Genomic DNA, 22,349 nt, shown 5'->3' on the forward strand with positions numbered 1-22,349 from the left:
AATCGCAATGCCACTTGGTTGAAGTTTTAATAGACGTGTTAAATGAACATAGTTTCATGTAATCGACGTTCCTTTCTCGTCGAAATTGTCTCTAGAGAAAATTGTCACGAGGTAAAAAGCTCACTAGGTCAAATGGCAATTTAATTTAGCGACTCTTTATTTCAACAACAGAATTTTTAATTGCTTACTTTCCGCATACATGTATATTCACTAGCCTTTAATGTCATTGCTTTACTCCAACAACATTCAAATACAGTACAGTATATTGTAGACTACTAGGTACTTACAATTTCTAACTTTGTGACATGCTGTTTAACTGCTTTTTTTATATTAAGTCTTGGAATATTACTGATCGAAGATTGATGTTTTTTAAACTGAATATCCTAATCGGCAAACTTTTATTCAAACATAATTTGACACACTTATTAGACTAATATTAACTGAACTTAAGATTCGGTATCATTGGAATTCATATTATGTTGAAATCGTTGATCAATTTGCACATCATTATCCGAACATCTACAGGTGTAAGGTTATGTTATTATAGAGGTAGGAAATTGGATACTGCCACGCCAGAGCCCCTCTTAACTGTTGCATATAATATCAGATATCTTGTCAAAGCAAGTTAGACAGCCTTCACCCAACCTATCAAATCAATATTATCGAGCAATATTTAATCAATAGTTCGCTCAAACGTTGAAATACACAGGAATGAAAATTGTCTTGATTTAATTGAATTTGTAAAATTAGGCTACAGCATTCATTAACGTCATTATCATAGTACTTTCATTGAATACATAACTATTCTAGCACAAATCAGGGACGAAAAGAGTTTTATTTCTCTAATAACATTTATTTAGATTTAAATAGCCTTACGAGATAAGGATACTATTTCTCTATTACATTAGTATGGGTAAAGTGACTATTATTCGACTTTGTACGCTTAGTTAGAAGTATGGATGATTTTCCAAGTGTAGTAGGGTAAGATGATACTTTTATACAAAAGGTTAGGAAAACAGTTTTGTAGTTGTACACTTTGCTCGAAGCTCCGATGATTCATTTTCTTTTGTGTGCTGCATAGAAAATAGGAAGGTACGGACGCAATGTGGACGCGCGCTGTTTTCACATTGTTCTTGACGCAATGTACGGAAAAGAGGTTGTAAGATATTAGGATAATCATTTATACACATCGTATGGGAAAAGCATAATCTACCTGTTATCTGTAAGCTAGTTAGTAAAGAATATTGCTTAACAGTCACATTTAGTTTGAACAGCTGACCCACTACCCCCTCCACCACTATATCATAAGTAGTTTGTCACAGGGCTACAGGGACTAATTAATACAATGTCGTCTCAGCGACACAGGATTATAGTTAAGAGTTACAGAGTTACAGCCCGAGTGGTGTAACTATTTATACGATCGTGAACCATTCATCATCCGATATGTCACTGCGGCTGAAAGCTAATACACTAAAGTGGATCTAGTCTTATTTTTTACATAACCCAATTATTTTTTTGAATTCTTGAATCATTTAACATATTAGTATTTCTACTATTTACGAATTTTATTTTAACTCGCGTAAGTCGGGTCACTTAACATATAAATACTTAGTTTTGGCAATCATAAATCCCGTTCTAAAATTGAAGAGTACACACGGTATACTTAAAAAAAGTGTACCGTAAAAGTATGATTTTATATACTCTTTTGAACACAACATAAATAGCATCGCTTATAAATAAACGTGAAGCGTGATAAACTACTTAAATCGAGGAGAAAATTGTATAAACAAGCTTATGGCACCGGTCTAAAAAGTTTAGTCTTAAGATATTCTAGACAGATACTCAATATTTTTTTCATTTTCGAATTCAGGTTGTTTGTACTCTGATGATAGATAAAATGACGAAAGAGTATGGATAAATTTTTGGACTTAAGAAACCCGATAATGTACTTTAATCGTCACAAAATACCTTACATTCTACACAGTGAATAATAACCTAAGTGAACTTATTGGTTAGCAAGAACTATTTAGAGAATATTGAAATGCAATAAAATTGAATTAATGAAATGAAAATTTTCCTTTTTTTGGCGAACTTAGGACCTTATGGACCTATCTTACAGTTAACCTTCTAACCATTATAATCATACAACATATTATTTACATCGGGTCAAGAACATTTCAGGAAGGGTCACGATAAGTTGCACAACAAAGTCCACGATTGTTTTAAGTCACCATAACTGCATCCGATTGTACGAGTTTCATTTTGCTTGCGTGTAAAAAATAACATCATATTCATTACAAATTTACTATTGACTGTTATGGAGTTTTTAACCTATACTTAACACTTGGCTCAGTTTCTTTAGCGAATGGACTGAATGGAACATCAACGAGCTATTCGCGTCCCTGGCATTCGCTCAGTCTCCATTGACAATACGTCTGAAGAATAAAAAACTAAATCGCACACAAACCACACGAATGAAGAATAATTAAAAGCGACGTACCTTTGGTCTTAAATCCACTAATATTTTCAGTTTACTAACTTAAATCGTACTCAATAGTTTATTTTAGTGCTTATAGGGGAAAAAGTTATTTTAATTACGGTAAGAAACGTATCTTGGTACTTCAAAAGTTGTGCAAGGATAGATCGTTCTGTTTGATATGGGATCAGTTTCTAAATTAAAATCTTGCAGTAGTTAGCTAGTAAAGTATGAAGCCATTAGATATTTAGCCAGACAGTTGGTAATAAGTGGTCTGCTAGGTCGATGTATGAGGTTTAGCCATTTATTAGCTTATAATCCATAACAAAGTTATGAAATGCAGGTGCATCCTCCAAATCTATACAAAAATACCAAGCAAGACCCCTTCTTTATTTAAATTATTCATGCTAAAAATACTTTTATTGGAAAACGGTTCAGTACAAATATTATCAAAATAATTTATCGTTGACAAATACAATATTTCTGGAGTAGTTAACGGTAAACGTTTTTGATTTCATAGGCAGTCAAGTTCATGGACAGCTGGGATAAGGCTTGACTTATACAAAGTCAAGTTTGGAACTTGAGTAGGGAAAGGTAACGAATGGAAAGACCCAAGTTTTCCTGTTACTTCCGGGTCGGTAGAAAAACTACATGATGTCGTAGATTCAGTATTCGTTTTCTCTTTTACAGATCTTGTACGGCTTTGGAAGAGAATATGCCTTCTAAAGCTATTTTAAATCTAGATTTTTTTAATAAATGGCATCATTAAGCTACGATGCTTGCGATGAAAATATGTAGTAGAAATAGTTATTTGTGCAACTAGTGAGAAAAGTGAGCAATTGACTCACTCGAGAGCAATCCTTACTCACGAGCCGTAGGCGAGTGAGGAATGGTTTCTCGAGTGAGGTAATTGTACTTTGAACTCGAGTTGCACATTATACTTTTCCTACAGTTACCATAAAACAAATAAATTGGCGAAGCTATTTTTACACAGAAGTGAACTTTTAATATAACATTTAAAGTGAAGTGACAAATACAACAGTACAACAGCTGACCAGCTGATTTACAGCCAGTGCTGCCAACGTATTTCGCGCGCATACGACGTTGCCTGCATGTTACGCGCTCACTATTTCGTGCATTCACGTTGCAAATCTGGGGCCCTATTTTTGAAATGGTTGACTGTTGAGTTGAGTGTCGAGTCATTCTATTTCCAATCGTTTCGTATTTTTGAAACGATTGACGGTGGACTTATACAACCAAAACAACTCAACACCTATCGAGCTGTTGAGTGGAGGTTGACTGCACTTTCTTCTTCCTCTTTCGGCAAAAAATTACTCTTTTTGAGTCGACGCCATATTGTTTTGTTGTTGCTTTAATTTACTAATTGCGATTTAGAGGTTATGTATTTGTTGTCAATGTCTTAGCACCCAATACTTTATTCGATTGTTAATTTTATTTACTGTGTCAATACTAGACTATTAATCTATTTACTTTGTTATAAGACTATTTAATTTGTTTGAAATACACTAGGCATACTAATTGAACTTATTAAAAGATAATTATTGTTATTAGACCTATGATTTAAGGTATTAAAGATTGTGGTAGAGAGAAACAATATCATAGTTTGTTTCAATACCATTCACCTAATAAAGGGGTCAAATTAATTTAAGTTACGATATGCTTTCAGTGCAATGGCAAATAGCCGCTTTAACCTAAATAAAAAACAATTAAAAATAACATAAAACAAACCGATGAAGGAAACTAAAATAAGGTGATGTGTTCCGAAATAGAGACGAAGAAAGCAAATAATAATGTATTTAGGATGAGTGTAGGACCTAAAGTAAAGTGCAGCCTATGCCTAAACTTATAATTAGCTACACCCTAAAACAAACATCCATAGTAAATTTTATTTTTTATACTTAAGTTTATTACTTTATTTAGTTTACTTTAGTTTATTACTTAAGTTAAGGTACTTTGCAATCACTAAGATTAAGCAAGACATAACCTCAATCTCAATCTCTCAAGAACGGAGTTAACAGTTTACCTCAGTCAGTGTCTCGAAATATGGCAGATTGAGATTAGCTGCCAGATTTTAGAGTAAGAAGAGGTTAAATTGAAGTCCACAAGAACTCTGCATTGTGATTGGTTCAAAATGACGTCATCTGAATTTTTGACGGTCGTATGCTCTACATTTCCACCACGAGTCTCTCAACTAGTGATTCCCAACTCGCTTCCCAACTGTTGGGTTTCAAAAATACCAAATCATGTTGTTGGTTGAGTTGAGTGCTGACGATTGACTCAACAGTCAACCAATTCAAAAATAGGGCCCCTGGAGTGAGACAAAGTAATTAGAGTGAGACAATGTTAACATTGTCTCACTGATGAGCGAATTGGCCACTTTGCTTTCTCAAATCAGTGAGAGAACATGTACATTGTTAGGTAACAGTAGGAAAAATCATATAAATCAGGGGTTTGTTGTTCAACAACAACGGTTCGCAGTAGGTACTTATAATGAAGAATGATAGAACAAAGATTATTCAGAACACAAAGAAGATAGAATAACCTATGCAGAATAGGCTGCATTACAAGTATTAGTTAGAATACGCATCTGTGAGTTTTTAAACAACGAACAAAATGCCTCATTTACGTCCCGCAATAATAAATCTGTTTCCTTTACCCTGGACATCTTTAAAAAATCTTTACCTTATGCTTGATGTTTGTTATTGAGTAATTATAAAACTAATTACTTAAAATCCTGTAATTATTGCGTTTGCTATGAATCCATGCGTGTTGTTTGTAGCAATAATAGGCTAATTAATTTCATTCCCCAAAGTTCTCTAGTTGAAGGAATGTTTTATTTTTGTTTTATTATTCACTGAATTCGTTTTCTAGCTACACCACGTTAAGCTCGTTTACTTTGTGGAAGCATGCTCCTTAAAATTATAATTTCCTTTTATGTGTTTGCTAAACCTTAATACTCTAATTTAAACCCCTAGAAAAATGTATCAATCTTTTGTCCAAATTTTAATCCTTTCAGGGATTACTTTCTTAATTTTAATGAATCCCGATTATTTTACCTGAATCCATCGCATCAAACTCGTTCACATGAATGCTTTTTCTTTGAGTGAATTACTTCCTCGTATTTACTTAATAACACATAACATCAAACTTATGTTTAGCCCCAATTTTGTCCTTTTCGGAGATTACTTTATACATCCGGATTTGATTCTGTATACTCGTTTACTTTCAACAAAGTCTGTTACTTGCAGGGGTCTCTGGGCTCATGCTCATATTTAATAAATTTGTCATTCTCGTTCAAAATACTAGTACACCGAAATCAACTCTTTTACTTTGTCCCAGAAGGAATTACTTTCCTAGACTTTCTCAATTCGTTGTCCAATGTTTTCTCAATTAGAATGGTCGATTCTCTCGCCCAGTACTAGACCTGGACAGTGAATGAGCCTCACATTCTGTCGTCCCATTACTGAGAGGTTATTTCTAGAGTTGGCAGCCCTGCGTCGATTCATTACCTGCCTAATCAACCTGGCCGATTGATCTGGGCAAATTAAACAGCTTCGCATCAGTGTTATCGAATAGTGTTTATAATATCCAAGATATGGATATTATTTTAATTTGTCTTTGCATTTATTGAGATTGGAATACTCATTGCTTCTGTATGCTGTGGCCAATTTTTTATTCAAATACAACCCAGTTGAATAAGGCAATCTGGGAAAGCACCGATGGGAAAATTCAGTTTTTCCTTTAGCTTTTGTTACTTTGGTACATGTTGTTTAACTTAAGATAAAACATGCTACAGGTCAATTTATCCTTTCAATTTGGTTTAGTTATAAATATTGCTCGTTGGAATGCTTGATGATGGTTCCAATTAAGAAGCGAACATAGTTGCCAATTTCTTCAAGTGGGTATCCAAACCATTTTACCTATAACATATAGTTATTCAGAAGCTAAACAATTTTATGAAAATGTGTTCATGGTTGTTTATTGCATGAATTCAAAACGACAAAATACTCCTCATAATTTGTATGAGAGCTTTGGCGGCTTAGAGGAAAGCTTTTTTTAGATACCAAAACATCAACAGACCTATGTCATATTCCATTCTACAACCGATTTCTGTGTTAAATGTTCTTTTTATTCTGTCAACACGTTACTGTATGGTGCGATTGAGTACTTTTAGTTAAAACACACTTTGCTGTTGACTAATCAATATTTTTACACAATCATTTAGCAGAATTGTTATAGTATATTACGTTACTAGTCCTGAAAATAATTGTTTGCCGGACGAGTGTGGTCGTTCCCGTGCGAGGCGAAGTGGAGTACGAGATTACCATACGAGTCTGGTAAACACGTTTTGTACGAGTTACGTACGATAGTTTACGCCATACTACTAAATCTGTACAAATCCTCATATATTACCACCAACTAAAGGACTAAAAATCACTAGTCATGATCTTATGTTTTTGTTTATAACCACTCATAGCCACCCAAATGCAGTATAATGAGCTGATTGGTGTACGGTAAAACTCATTGCAGTACAGTAGTACGCAATGAAATCCCATTTGATAAAGTTGGGGGCAAACAGCTGTTTTCTGGACCAAATCCTTGCGTGGGAAGTTCGTCAAAATAGTAATAGTGTAGTGTGGCGTAAAACTTTTTTCATTATATTGAAAAAATAAAAGATAGGCTACATATTTGAAATTATTCTACGGAAAACTTTGTATTACTTTCAGATATAAAACCAAATATAAATTGCAAAAGTTTGTCAGGAGCTTTAAATGCTGCAATTGACTGGACATACTCGGACAAACTTGACACGAGCTTCGCAGCACAGCCGACAGCCAGCCTAGATGTTCTGGGCGTTCTGGCAATTTAGAAGTGACACAACTTTGGCCTTACTCCAACACTAACTAGGAATAACACAACCATTCGCGCCTTTACTCTTTGAAGTGGACTATACCTCTACGATTGTAATTTCTCTTTAGATGACGGTATGCAAAACACCCTTTCTGCGAAGTTTCATTGTTTTGAGAATATTGCAGTTTAAAATCGTGATTCCTCTTATGGGACGGCTTTTGCAAGGGTGTCTAAAAAATGCCCTGATGTTAAGATTCACTGTTTTGGGAATTGTACAATTTGGGATTGTGATTTATCTTAAGAGTACGGCTTTGTTTAGGTGTCTACAAAAACTCTGTTCTGTTTAGTTTAATTGTGTACCTCTTAAGATTTCAATTTATCTCAAGTTGCCAGTTAGGGCTCTTTTCTACTAAAGCTACCTTCCTTAAAAGCACCCTAAAACAAACTACCACTACTAAAGAACTACCCTAAGACCCTAATGGCCTAAGTAAGGTACTAAGGTACTACTACAGCATCCATTAAATTGCACAGTTATCAATGGTTAGAATTATACATAAATAAATACACTGGAAACCCTCGAATATACTGTAGGTCGCCATAACCCGATAACCTACTGTGGCGACCAAAAGCCATTCTAATACTGTTATGATATAAAATGTCATATAGAGTCAGTGGTTAATCAAGGGATAATGTAAGGGAGTCCTGTCTTCACTTAAACCAGTTATGTTTAGCTTTTCAGCTCAGATTGCAGACGTATTAAACTGTATCATCGAATTAATTTTTATTAGTGCAACGTGTATTTGTATATGTTTCTAATTTAATTAAAAACAATGTAAGTATTACCATTACACAGTAGGTACTTAGGTCAAACTTTGAGCTTTTTGAATTTAGTAGTAGCAAATATTTCCGAAATATTCTACACTCAAACTAAACTTAGATGAGGGGGATTTAAAACGTTTTCGTTCATCTTATTATTTTGTAGAAGTTATTTCAATACTTAAGGTGATAGCCATATTACGTGTTTTAATTTGTTTAAATTTATTTTAGACGCATACTCTTTTTCAAGAACCAAACAGTAATTTTCTCAGGAAGTTCGAAGTTCCAACAAGCCAGGAGAATGATATTTAGAAGTGAAGGTGCAGTGGTAGCGATGGTGTATGGATGGATTATGGTGTAGATTTATGGGCAGATAAGATGCTAGAGCCCGTGACAACACATACATATTCATTGATAACACTAGGGTGAGGCGAGGTGACCTCCTTATCACACCTACTGATATCTCCTCTCTCACTCACACACACTCATGTCACCTACTCACCTGTCGTCTACGAGACATACTTCTCTCCATGTCAAAATTACGTTCTACAACCAACTTTGTTTACTTGTCTCTTATCTGGTTTGACAACGTAAATAATCTAATTGAAACTACAAAACTCACTGAAACTCGCTTTGGAAAATCACTGATCGAATCATCTTCATTCTCGTCTCATTTAACTGTTTTTGATTGAGTTACATCGCTGAGAAAAAGGTTAGGCCGATGTGGGTTTTGAATAAGATGACCAAACGTCCTTAGGCTATTAGCGGAGAAGGTTTTCTAATCCGGGGAATGTACTGGGAATTATTTTTGCATATTGTAGGTTAAATATCTTGTACTACGTGAGTTGAACTAAGAGCTTAAGGATTTTAAAAATATTGGAGGGAATTCAATATTACTCAAACATTATATGTAGAGGGGAATGTAGGGCACGAAATTATTCAAGTTTGTTCCCTACGATTTTGAATGTGTAATGTATAAGAGTCTGCAACAACATTTTACCCTAACAATAAATAAATTATTACCGTATTTGTTTGTCTAAGTCATTATGTAATACTATTTTATGTAGTTAAATATTGTGGACTACTTTGCATTTTACATTTTATTACATGATTTCAAATCTTAAACATGTCTCGGGATGTCATAGGATCAATTATGTATTTCAAACACCAACAAATTATAATTGAAAAGGAATTCAGCTTTTTAAACCGATCATAAATTTTTCGAAATGACACCACTTATCTTATTAACTAAAAAAACCAATTATTTAACGTTATACACTGTGTTTTTCAACAACATTTCATAATCTTCATTAATGTCAGATTTAAGTAAAAGTACGTAAATCACTCCACAACATATTAGAACAATATTATTTAAAGTTTGAATCCTTCCGCAGTAAAAAAGAAGCAAGTTTAGAGTATTTCCAAGTTCAAGGACATTGTAAGATATTGAACAGAATATAAAACTCAGAAATTTATCGAGCAAACAATCTCTTTGAGACAATAAAGTCGCCAGAGCTGGGTGTCATTTGGAGCAAATGTGGCAACATTATCCCTTCCCTAGCATCAGCCCTAACATCACAGACGTTGATCTATTTCACGTCTTATATTGGGGATTGAACCGTCGACCTTGTGGTAATGACTCGTCTTATGGCCGTGCTCAAGCTGACGTCATCAGTGTTAACGGTTTACTTGTTAGTTAATGTTTTGACACTAATTAAATCAAGTACAAATGAACGGCATTAGATACTGATGCATATTTCCCCCGTTTATAAATATATTTTTTAACTAATTTCTGTAAAAAGACAGTTTTGCAAGGAAATCGATTGAAATTTTTTATTAGCCAGTGTACCAATATTTATACAGTATATATAAATCTCTGTAGTACAACGCTCGTTTATTCCATTAATTTGTGATATGTTTGTAAATTTCTTTTAGGCCCATAACTTCTGAATCTTAAGCGGGGGGTTTCATTTTGTTTGCGATTAAATTATTTGGGAACCATTCGTTTTTCATTTAAATTTTTAGGACGGTTTTTGGAAATTTTTAATATTTTATGGTGTGAAAATTGGACTACTGGGGACTGAGTGGGAATTAAAACTAATTTCAAAAAAATATCAAACTCTACATATTCTTTACTTACAATAACAACAAAATTGCTGATGAAAAACCTTTTGATAATTATATCTTTGTTCTAGTCAATATGAATTGTATTTAATCATAAAACTTGGAATATTCATTACAAATTAACATGTATACTACAGTATTAACAAATAAAGAAACTTGTTTCATGTAAAATTCAGAATGGTTATTTTTTACAAATTGCAGTAAGCTTCTAGTTTATTTTAGAGAAATTAAATTCCTACAACACAACATAGGCAATTTCAACTCGTTGCGTCCTGTAGGTACAGTAACATTTGTTGAAGGGGCCAACAAATGTAAGAGAGCAATTAATAATCATCTACTTGTGAACAAATATTTTATGTTATTTTTGTTGCAGTCTTTATTATTTTTTATTGTACCTTTGTTATTCTATTTTCATCAAATAGTATGCAAAATAATAAATAGCTAGGAAATGCAATTAATTGCTTTGAAGCATGTTTCGTAAGATTAAAAATAATTGTATTCATAACTTGGAATTGTAAAATGGTCAAATCCTCATTATTGTCATCCACCTATATCGACTGTTCTTCTAACAATGGACCACAACAATCGGTTTGTATGCTGCAACAAGCAACTGCTGTTTGAAGTAGTCATTCTCCACAAAGACGAACCATTCCCTTCAACAGTTTGCTTATTTGTCTTTGAACATTTCAGATATGTCTTTTGTCTCGGCTTAGTCGTCTTTGATTTCTTATTTGCTGGTCTTTGTACAGTGTTTTGAAGTAGACACAGAATCATTAAACACCACTCTCAAATACGTTTTTCTATTTTGATTCTGTAAAATAAAATTGGGGAATCGACTTACACATTCCGTTGGCAATGGACATTCAATGAGTAGGTAAAGTACATATAAAATCTAAAATTATACAAATTTCCCGATTAGTTTGGCATGATTAAAAAGTAAGTACATAACCGAAACCCAAGTATTATAATATTTACTGCAAAACACTGTCATTCGCTCAATGGTACATCATTTTTATCCTGAAAACTAGTAATAATTTAAACATGGAAATGGATTGATTATTTCACTTCATATTTCACTATACTGTCAGCGCTAGTATTAAATTCAGTTAAATACTGTAACTTGTATTGGTATAGCTTTTTATTTAAAGGAATTTGATTTGAAGGGCTTTAGGAATTTGGTAAGTAAACGAACGTGCTAAATTCAATTTAATTATATTTGAATGGACAAGTATTTCAACTATTGATAATATATCGATATTACCTCAGTTATGAATAATATCGAAGTATCGGTGGTGGATGTGTAATATATGCACCCTTCACCCCATCAAGGGCCCTTGTAGGCAGCGATCGCCTGCTTTTAGATAACCTCAAGAACCAAAAACTGTGCTAAAATGCAACTTGTATATGTGGAATTGTATTACGAGTAGAGTTTAAAGTGGAATTTTGGAACATTTCAACTGACAATGTCTCATTAAACCAGTGTAATGGTTAGAGTTACATGTTAGCCAATTATAGGGAATACTACTATTACTACTGTAACACTCTTTTTTTTCTTGGATTAATTTAACAAATTATGATCTTTCTTGGATTAATAGTAAACCCACTATCACAAAAAAAAAACACACATTTGCTCACACTTAAATACAAATTTATAATGAAGAAAACAATTAATGATGTTCTTATTTCTTATTAACATATGCAGAATTAAAGCCCAATAAACGATAACGAAGCAAAGTTTCTATTATTTAACAAAGCTACTTCTTTGCTCGAACTGCAATACACTCGAACACAACTAATGTACTCAGGTTTTTTGAATGAAAATTATGTTTATTTAATGTTAACAAAGCTGCACCATTGACTATATATAACTGTACTCAGTCGTGAGGAGTGAATAAAGTTTACTCTATCTTGCGGATCCAACGTAAAAATGCCACAAGAAGGCCGGGCAGTGTAGGGCCGATCTGTTTCCATTTTACAGCTTTTCTGATAAAGGGCTCTGGGGACTCGCTCGGTGGCCATAAAACCGGAAATAGCCAATAATGCAGTTGGCGAGATGCCAAGCACTTCCGGAAACAACAATGGCAAGGAAGGGTGCACTTTGTGTTTTTTTGTAAAAGCCGTGTTTTCCGCCAAATGGCCCGGTAGACAAACGTTTATGTGATCCGCGCAGCAGATTACAGGAAATGTGTTTTGAGATACATTTATTTGCTTTCATATTGTTGTGTATATAGCTTGTTTTGTCTCTATCTAGTTTAATTTAGTCGTGTTTTATTTCAAAAGCCGTAGTTCACAGCTGATTTATAGAGTTGTTCTCTACAACGGAGCAGATTGTTAATATGTGTTCCTACCACTGAATGGAAATTATTACATTCCTATAACTGTTAAAAGTACGCAAAATGGCTCATTTACGCTCTAGATCGGCAAAAGACAATTCCCGCTCGCTAAATCTAAATCAGCTGATTTTACAGTTGTTTCTACACCTAAACATAAACACAAACAAATGATGGTACTGGCCCGAAAGTAAACATTATTTAACATTGACCAAATGGAACTGTCTAAAACATCTGTTATTGCTATTAGTATAGGATTCGGGTCAGCAACTTCATTTGTTTCCTGTTTATGATCCATACCGGTTCTGATCAATTATTCGTAAAAATGTTAAAATGATGGTATACGTTACCCCATAAACATGTATAAAATGGTAAAACTTTTACAAAAAATAACTTCAATTGGTATTTATATTGAGGAGTACTACTCCACGGTCAATATGTTTTCACGTAAGTTAAGATAGCTTTATTTCTCACAATGTTAACCACAGAAAAGTAATATATTATTTGAAAGCCAACAGGACAAGATTATATAATATGTAAATTTTCAAGTAAACTTACTGGACATATTTTTGGGATAAAAATGCAGGTGCTGATGTTAATGAACATAAACCACGGGAAAGTTATTAAAAGAGGCTGTTTAGGTTGGTGACACTGTTTACAGCAATTAAATTTTCACACAACAGTAGGTAGGCCCCCTCCCCCCCTCCCCCCCCCCCCTTGGGCCTTTGAGCAACGTAATGTTTTGTTTGTCACAATACACACAGGTTAGTGTGTTTAAAATTTACAACTTTCTGAAACAATGTTGTTTTTCCTGGGAAGCCTGAAAACTGAAGTAGAATTGTTAAAAACAATATGATATGCTGTACTGTAGTGTTATTTAATGAATGTGTAATTTCCAGGGGTTTTTTTACATACTACAGCATAACAATTGCAAAATACAAAAATATATCCAGAAAATGTTTTGTATACTTGGGCAAATTGTATATGATAAATTCCTTGTTAATCCAAACTGTCAATAGGGACTTTATCTGGAGAGTATATTAATATCATTCGGTGCAGCTAAGCTGATACCCCAAAGCCAATAAAACTGCACAGTTACTCAACAATATAGATATTTTAGCATTTTAGCACACATCTACTGTTGGTATTATCCAAAACACATTATTCAAGCTTTATTCTGTAGCAGGTGTTTTTCTATCTATACACAAGGGGTGAAGGGTGTAGTCTTGGACTAAGAACTGTTAAATTATTTTTTTTAAGGTTTGGCTTATATGCCTACAGTAATTTAATCTGGACTCCCATCATTAATACAGATGAGTGTTGACTTTAACCCCAATCAGTCTATTTAGTGAGAGTTAACTCTAAATTTAGACTAAAATAAAGAATTGAATCCAACAAACAAATATTTTTTACAATACAAATGGCATAGTGTTTTCATTGCTAATACAATAGTAGACTGAATAAAAAAGTATCTCTTAATCAGTGATAAGATTTTCTTAAACGGATTGTTAAACTTCAGCCCCTTTATTGATGTCATGGTCATTGACTTTAAATAGTTAAAAAATGTTGATTTTCAGGAATATTTGTTTTAATAAAAGTCAGATCATATTTCTTATTGTACTTCTTTACTTTGGTATGTGTATTGCATTATTTCATGTAACACATATTGCATGGTGATAAATAGAGGTAAAGAGGTACATTCCATAATCCCTTACATCCATTGTTTTAGCATTTTCGTGTAATGCATAAATGGTTCTAACATTTCATAGATGGATAAAGATAACATTCATGTTCAAATTCCAACATTACCTTACTTTTCTACTTACACATTTCAAGTTCTAAAACATGATCTAGGGGTTCCATGTTCAGTGCTCTAACATTCCATGTTTTCCCACTCTTTGGTTAATGATCTAACAATTGTTCATTGTTTCTACATTCCATGTTCAATGTTTTGACTTTTATACTTTTCATGTTCTGTGTTCTAATGTCCATGTTTAATGTTTCAGATGAATGTGGCAAGTGCAGAGCTGGCACGAGGAGGCTCAACCTCAACAAATACTGCAAGAGAGATTATGGTTTGTATCTTTATACTTGCCAAGTTTTTAACGTTTCCATAATATTAAATGTAGCCGTCCAATTCAAACAGCCTACTAGAAAATATTTTGAAGTGTACTTTTGTATTAAAATTACATTACAAGAAATGATCAATTCTTGACTCATTATTGTAGCACTTGTACATGGTTTGTAAGCTAAAAATTTAACATATTCCATTGCTTTATTAAGTGATAAAAGGAAAGATATAAACAAATTGAGAATTTAAGAAGCAAAGTGAGAAGTAATACAATTTTTGAAAAATAATTACAAAAAATGGATAATAAAGAACAGATGAAAATGGAATAATTAACAACTGGCTAGAAAACAAAAAGAATTCAAAACCAAACATGTGCAGTTTAAATAAATTTTTGATTCTTTGTTAAATAACTTTCTAAACTTTGACCGTGATTGATTGTATCATCTGTCAACAGCCATCTTGGGCAAGGTGGTTGAGCGAGAGACTGTCGACGACTGGGTCAAGTTCTCGCTGACGATTCAGTCAGTGTTCAAGAGGGCGCGAGACTCCAGACTGCGTCGTACCTCCACCTTTCTGTGGGTCCCACTCAAGGATCTGGCCTGCAAATGTCCCAAGATCAAAACTAACAAGTAAGTATCTGTGTCTGTAACTGTTTGGGAGAGTGAGGTGTCAAGCTTCTATACTTTCCAAATTCCAACCCAATATGATCTGCCTCACAAATTATTCTCAATTTTTTTATACAAAACAATTGGCGTGACATTTAAGAACCACCACAGAAAAGTAAGGTACAGAAAAAACATTCAATGGTATAAGTGGTGTCTAGCACTGGTCGTTGGTGTCTAGGGTAAAGTTCAACATACCCCCTCGCCCTCATGTTCTACAACGCTCACGGTGGAGGTAGATCATATATGCCCCGTGCGATAGGAATTTCTGCACAGTGCTTGCCACAATTATATTTCTGCCTCAACATATTAAGAGCTGAAAGCTCACGGATGTCCTATAAGCAAGTTTCTTCTGTACCTTACTTTGTGTAACCACTTGCGCAGCGATTTTTGTTTGAATTAATTGCTCTGGACTAAAATTCCTAAAGGGGATCATGAAAGAAAGCGTAATTAATTAGTATCTTATCTAGTGAAATATTGAAATAGGATGAGTTATGCAAAAGAGTACTGTACCTAGTTTATTTTTTATTAAACTTTAAAATTGAGGTTTTACAGCTTTGACTGGCAAAGTCTAGACAAAGTGGAGAACCTGAGGATTTAAAACATGTAAAGCTGTTGCTCAAGTGGCAAAGACTATCATTCTAGGTGATCCTCAAGGTCATTATTGTTAAAGCCACATACAAAATTTACTAATGACAAAATCCCCTATTGTTCCAAACATCAACCAATCAATACATGCTGAGTCGCTGAGTGAATATAGTGCTCACTTAGTAATCAAAAGGTCACTTGAATGATCCTGAGAAAAGCTGTCCTTGATCATAGGGCTATAATAAAATGTCCTTGCTAAAGGATCAGCTGATAGTCAGTAACAGTGCTTTCTTCTCATTCATTCAACACTTCATCGTAAATCATTGTTCATCATAATTCATTGTGAATACAAATCCTGGTTTGTCAGCATCATAATCTCATACGTTGATAACAAACGGTTTTTAATCTTCTACGCTTGCTGCAGGTCCTACCTGATTCTTGGCAAAGAGAAGGAGGGAGAACACACCGGACTGACGATCACCCAGAGATCCATCGTCATAGAGTGGAAGGAGGAATGGAACAACCGCATGAGGAGGTTCCAGCGACGCTCTCGTCAGTGCAAATAAGCGAACTGTTGTTAGTTGGTTGTCGATGTTTGAATCACTGTCAATCTCCGCGGGGATTACGAGAGTGAAAACGTAGGTTCTGTTTGTACAAGGTGTTAGCTGAACTGAGGGATAAATAAATGGTTTATAGTTGGAACAGCCAAAGTATTAGTTCAACCTATTTCAGCCTAAGCATGATTAATCTCTTGTTTTTAAAGATTTTAATTGTTAATTGAATTGTAATTTCTTATGTGATTAACTAAGACTTGGGTAACAATTTTATTGGGTTTGATGATAAAATATAGTTATATTTACTGATAACAATGAGAGTTACGTGTCATATTTATGTCAGGACGTTTCATAAACGTTTCTTAGAATATGGACACAATTTTTATTGCTCCTGTATTTATTTAAAACGAAATTATACTAGCTGTGTCTAGCTGGGAAAATTATATTTTTTTTCTTTTAAAACAAAATTGTGAGTAAAATAAGGTTTGTTTTTATATGTTTTTAAATGTTTTAATGGTAAAAAAATTAAGAACAGTATTAGTTTCTTTTTAGAACACAGATTAATTTAGCTGGTAATATAAGTTAATTTCATTTATTATTTAACAAAAGTCACAAACCAGCATCCCCATAGGTATCTTATTATGTAGTTTGGCTTTGGACTGACAGTATTTCCAAAAGTGTTTGGGGTGAGTGATAAAAAAATAATCTGTACTTAGCATAATATTATGAGTGGAAGAACAAACGTTTTATCACTATTTTGAATGGTTTTGTCAAATTACTTATTAAAGGTTGTGCCAATTTAGAATCATTTGATGTCCCATGGTTGTGTCTATGTTAGGTTTAACATATTTTTGCTACATGATGCTTGACGGATGTGGTTTTGGAGTTTCAAAATGTTTTCACCATATTTTCTGTCATAAACTATCTTTTAACATATCATAAAATTTGAAAGTTTCCAGCTAACATATCAACGTTTCCATTGCCAAAAACAATTTATCACTTCAAGAAAGTTTTTGAAAATTCCATATTATTTTTTACAAAGTGAATTTACCATCTAACTCCTCTAAGATAAAATCCAAGCAAATTTTCAATTGTTGAGTTTTAAAGGCTGAAAATAACCACTGCAGAGTTTTTGCGTATGATTGTAATTATTGAATGTATCATATTAACAGACTGAGTATATAATTTGCCATAGCTTTAATATATTAGGTGAAGCTAGTTAGGTAGAGGAAGGGATTTACCTTTTCCTAAGGCATTAATGTTCTTGTACATTATCGTTTATCTGTAGTCAGTTGGATGAACTGAGCCAAAGAGTTTGAGCCGTAAATATATTACAAGAATGAAAAATTAAGCTGATTAATTTAAATAAAAAGCCCGGCTGTAATCTATGAATAAACATTAAGATTTATGAAATGTACTAAACTGTGAACACAATTATACGAGTTGTAAAGTAATATATTTACGGCTACACGTGTTGAATCAAGTTTTCACTTAGAAACTCCTAACCAGATTGTGTATATTTTATTCTTACTGGGATATTATTGTTCATGTAAACCGTTTATTTGTTAAGGTTTCAAAGTTTTCAACATTTTAATTCATTAAGAATCTCACTTAAAAATTCTCTTCACTCTACAATAAAAACAAAATTGAATCACAATTTTAAACTAGTACTGTATAGGTATAATTGGTTATCCATAACTTATTTATCTGTCTGTTTTCCAGTATCCTTGCAACTATATTTAGCTTTACAGTGGATAAGAACGTGTTTGTATAATTTAGGTTAAGGTTTATTGTACATTACTTCTTGATTTTGTATATTTTCACAAATGTTTAGCGTGTAATTAAATTACTACTTAGAATTTCTTCTGTAGCTATTTAGCTAGTTCCTAAAGACATTTATTACAGATTATTATTTATTACCGGTTTATATCCTAACGGTTAATGTGGACTTTAAATGGTGATAATTTCAAACAAATTTATAACTGTTGCTAAATAAATGGTGCACAATATATTCAACTCGTATTTTAATTTACAAATATTATATTGGTTACGTTTAAACTTTCAACAAAGCTTTTGAAATTTAGTTAATATGAATGGTTGTAGAAATTATAATTTGAAATGGTTTTTAGATTATTACTTAATTTATTACAGTAGATGCCAGGAATCTGCTTCCAGTGTATTAGCAATATTAGAGTCTCTATGTCTAAATGTATGTGTGTATTGTATATTATGTCCTTAATTTATTCACACTAACTCGTGTAACATTATTTACATGTTTTTACGATATTGTAGATGTAATATATTATATAATAAATGTTTAACTAAGTTCTGGTGCTTATATTAAAACTTCACCTCAAGTCAAAGACTAAATTTGTAAACTTACTGCTGGCGACAAGGCTGGTACCATGCAGCATACATTATCAACAACGAAGAAACATGGACAACCTTATGGGGCCAAAAGTCAGGAAATGTTTGTAGGAAACACTAAAAAACAATATCAGCTTATTAAATATGATAAAGTATTTACAGGAAATGTTGATTGTATCGAACTATTATTCAGTGGCGGATTACGACCTCAGCGGCCCCTTGGCACATGTAAACCTAGCCCCCCCCCATGGGGGTCTACCGGGGGGGGGGGGGGGGTCTGGGGGGTCCCGGGAAATTTTAAGAAACTGGCTTAAGAAACTTAAAATAAAAATTTTAAATTTGTTTGTTTTTTAAGCTTTTACAACTATTGTTATTTTTACAACTATTTTATTTTTTTTTAGACCTGCGGCCCCTAGGCAGTTGCCTATAGTGCCTAATGAGTGGTAATCCGCCACTGTTGTGAGTATTTCCATGAATTACACACCGGTAATCTTTGAGTTGACTCAAACTCATTGTAAATATGAACGTTATTCGTTTTGAAATAACTTCTGTAATACAATTGCTCAAATTTGAGCAACATGTACAGTAGTTTAATTTTAAATGGGAAACATCACTGTAATTTTGAGTGAAGCAAAATCGGTACATTTTGGTTGGATAGTCGGGAGTTTTTTGGTTAAGTCCGTAAAAGACAAAAACTAAACTTTGAATACTTTTTATCTTCAAAGGAAACATACATCACATCACAGGAGTGAGGAATATCCTGGAGAACGTATGGGTCATACACCAAACAAATAATGTTGGTCACTTAAATGTAATCGTTAACACAATTATGTATGGCATTTGTTTTGGGGTATGGCCTCTACCATACTCTTCTTATGCAGAAGACTCCATCTTGTTTGAATATCCACCAGAATATGACTCAAACTCTTTAGGTACATGTAATACCTACAAATGTCAGGGTATAAAATATGCAATAGTCAAGTGTGGTTCCTCTTTTATTATTCAAAATCCAGAAACTTACAAACATTGATAGTTTTATCAAATAATTCCAGATATTTCATTCTAAGGTCTACGATTAAAATAAAATGCAAAGTGGCTCAGGTCATATCCACGATTTATTACTAATGAAAAACACTTAAAGTGCTCCTATGCTTCTGTCAGAGATGTTTTTATTATTAATTTCTTAGCAAGAAATTTAAACAGTAAACCACAATATAGAAGGGAAATTAAGCATCAAGGTGGCTTAAATAGTGGTCCAGTTGCCAGAAACTTGATTTTTACTAAGAATCAAATCTATATTTCATTATGAATAACAATGTTAGTAGAATACAAAATTAAATTTAAAACACACACTTCATATCTAGTCATGTTTTAAAATAATTTTTGAGTATAATCATTGGTAAATTCACAAAAATAAATTGCAATAAAATAAGTAACAAGGGGTATCTTTTGGATTTTACAAAAAAATCCAAACTATTTGATTACTTGAAGGCAATGACTTTGAGTGTAATATAAAAGCTCAAGTTTGGTTGAGGCAGTGAGATGAAAATTGTGCTAAATTGAACAGTTTGTAATTCTCCTTCAAGAAATCAACACTTTTTAGCGACTAAAATTGCTAACTGAGCCACATGCACTTAAATATAGGCACCATACAAGAAATCAATTCATTTTACCCTTTAAACTAAAACTAAAATCACATATACGTTAAGCAATTGAAAATCCTAGCTTTACATTAACAACGTTATAGTATCATATAGCAAGAATATATACTAGTACAACAGAACGGTGACCTAGACGTTCCACCAGATAGAGATGTTAACAAGAACAAGAACAAATACTAAGATACTATAGTTATCACAGTGCTATCAATGATAAGATTCAAAATGGCTGCAAGTTCATATGGCATACAACACACATCTAGACAACAAGCTATTAGTGGGAATGACAATAAAATAGAAGAAAATCAGACTACTGTGTTGTGAAAGTGGTCAGTTATCTTGCGGAGTAACTAGCTATAAAGTTTCTTAAAACCAAAGGCTACGAAAGTATGATACTCGCAGAGAAACTATTTATCTACGCTTAATTAAAAGATCTCAATATTTAATGTGTCAGGAAACGAGGAAACCCTAAGAGCTATTACATGATCGTTTTATACCTACTTTCGACCAAAGTGTAAATTTTATTCACTTCCTGGAAAGAAAATCCAGCAACTCACTAAATTAGGAATTCCATCCAACTTACTACGTCACTTACTAACCTTTTCAATCTATTGTGGACCTACAGAAAAATGTTATAACTGCTTGTACAATCTAGCATTTAATTGCTTATGACTGTGAAAAAAACCTCCGTTCAAATTCCTTAAAACAAAGAATATTTGGTGTATTGTATAAGCTAATCTAACCATAAAGCTTACATGCTTGTACAATTTTACATAAATTGTATTACATCTAACATGCTGCTCACAAAACTGCAGATCAAAATATTGCGATGTACACAAGCGTGAGGAAATACTGGCGGATTACTTTATGTTACAGAGAGTATGTTTATGTTATACCTAGATGAAAACTTGGTACTCCGTCGTATGGTATGTACAGTAGGTTTCTTCACTACTCTAGTATAGGTATACGTTTTGTGTGCTGGGTCGTATGTTCACAATTAAATGCATCTTAGGTGTACAGCTTAACCTTTTATTATTTTCTCACTCAAACTTCAAACAGTTTTTTTCATTAGAAGAAAGTTCATTTTGTTTCCCAGAAGTTGAAACAGCGAATAACCACTCATGTTTTCTTCACATACAAATAAAAGTGTAAAAAAAATAAAGTACACTATAAAATCTTAAAAATTGAAAAAATGTATTAACTGAAGAAAAAAGTAAGATAGATAAAATAAAAACATCCATTTTAATTCAATGTGTAGCACAATCATCTTATGTTTGACCTTTTATCCACCCTAAGTGGCTATAGATATATTTTGATACTTTGACTAAAACCAAAAATAAAGCGTAAGCAAAACAATACAAAAAAGGACAAGGACAATGTAAAAGAAACATAAAAAGCGAAATAAAAATAAAATTTTAATTCAATTACATTAGGAAACTATGATCACAAATTTGTTTCTATTATATAATAATGTTTGCTTATTCTAAACACAACTCATGATCGGTTTTTGGCATGGGTTTTGACAGCGATTGCACCAGCACAATTATGCAATGAAAAAACCCCTCTTAAAACTATCATCACTTAATTAAAAATACAAATTTCAGCATACATCACAAAAGTAAAAAAATACTCAAATTTCTTAAATGCAATTGTCTTTTAAACCAAAATGCATCGATAAAAACAAGTATACTTAAACTATCAGTAGGTTAGAAAGAAAACAAAATTACAGAAATAAAATTTAATAAAAATATTTTTGATACTAATGACAATATCGAATGTTACGTTGTAAGTAATTGTTTTCATTTAAATGAGCACGAAAATGGTAATTACT

General features: G+C 33.0%; 1 protein-coding gene across 1 annotated transcript in view; it reads left to right on the forward strand.

Moving 5' to 3' along the window:
• Positions 1–18,819, forward strand: part of LOC129002057 (netrin-3-like) — a 267,472-nt gene extending 248,653 nt beyond the window's left edge. The window contains exons 5-7 of the mRNA XM_054429569.1: positions 14,625–14,693; positions 15,144–15,318; positions 16,364–18,819. Coding sequence (XP_054285544.1) covers positions 14,625–14,693; positions 15,144–15,318; positions 16,364–16,505 — 386 coding nt within the window. The 3' untranslated portion in view covers positions 16,506–18,819. The remainder of the gene's footprint in view (positions 1–14,624; positions 14,694–15,143; positions 15,319–16,363) is intronic.
• Positions 18,820–22,349: the final 3,530 nt, after the last annotated feature.

This window comes from Macrosteles quadrilineatus, unplaced genomic scaffold, assembly GCF_028750875.1.
Source record: "Macrosteles quadrilineatus isolate MER2022 unplaced genomic scaffold, UCM_ALF_1.0 Scaffold_9__3_contigs__length_116548681, whole genome shotgun sequence".
NCBI classification, from domain to species: Eukaryota; Metazoa; Arthropoda; class Insecta; order Hemiptera; family Cicadellidae; genus Macrosteles; species Macrosteles quadrilineatus.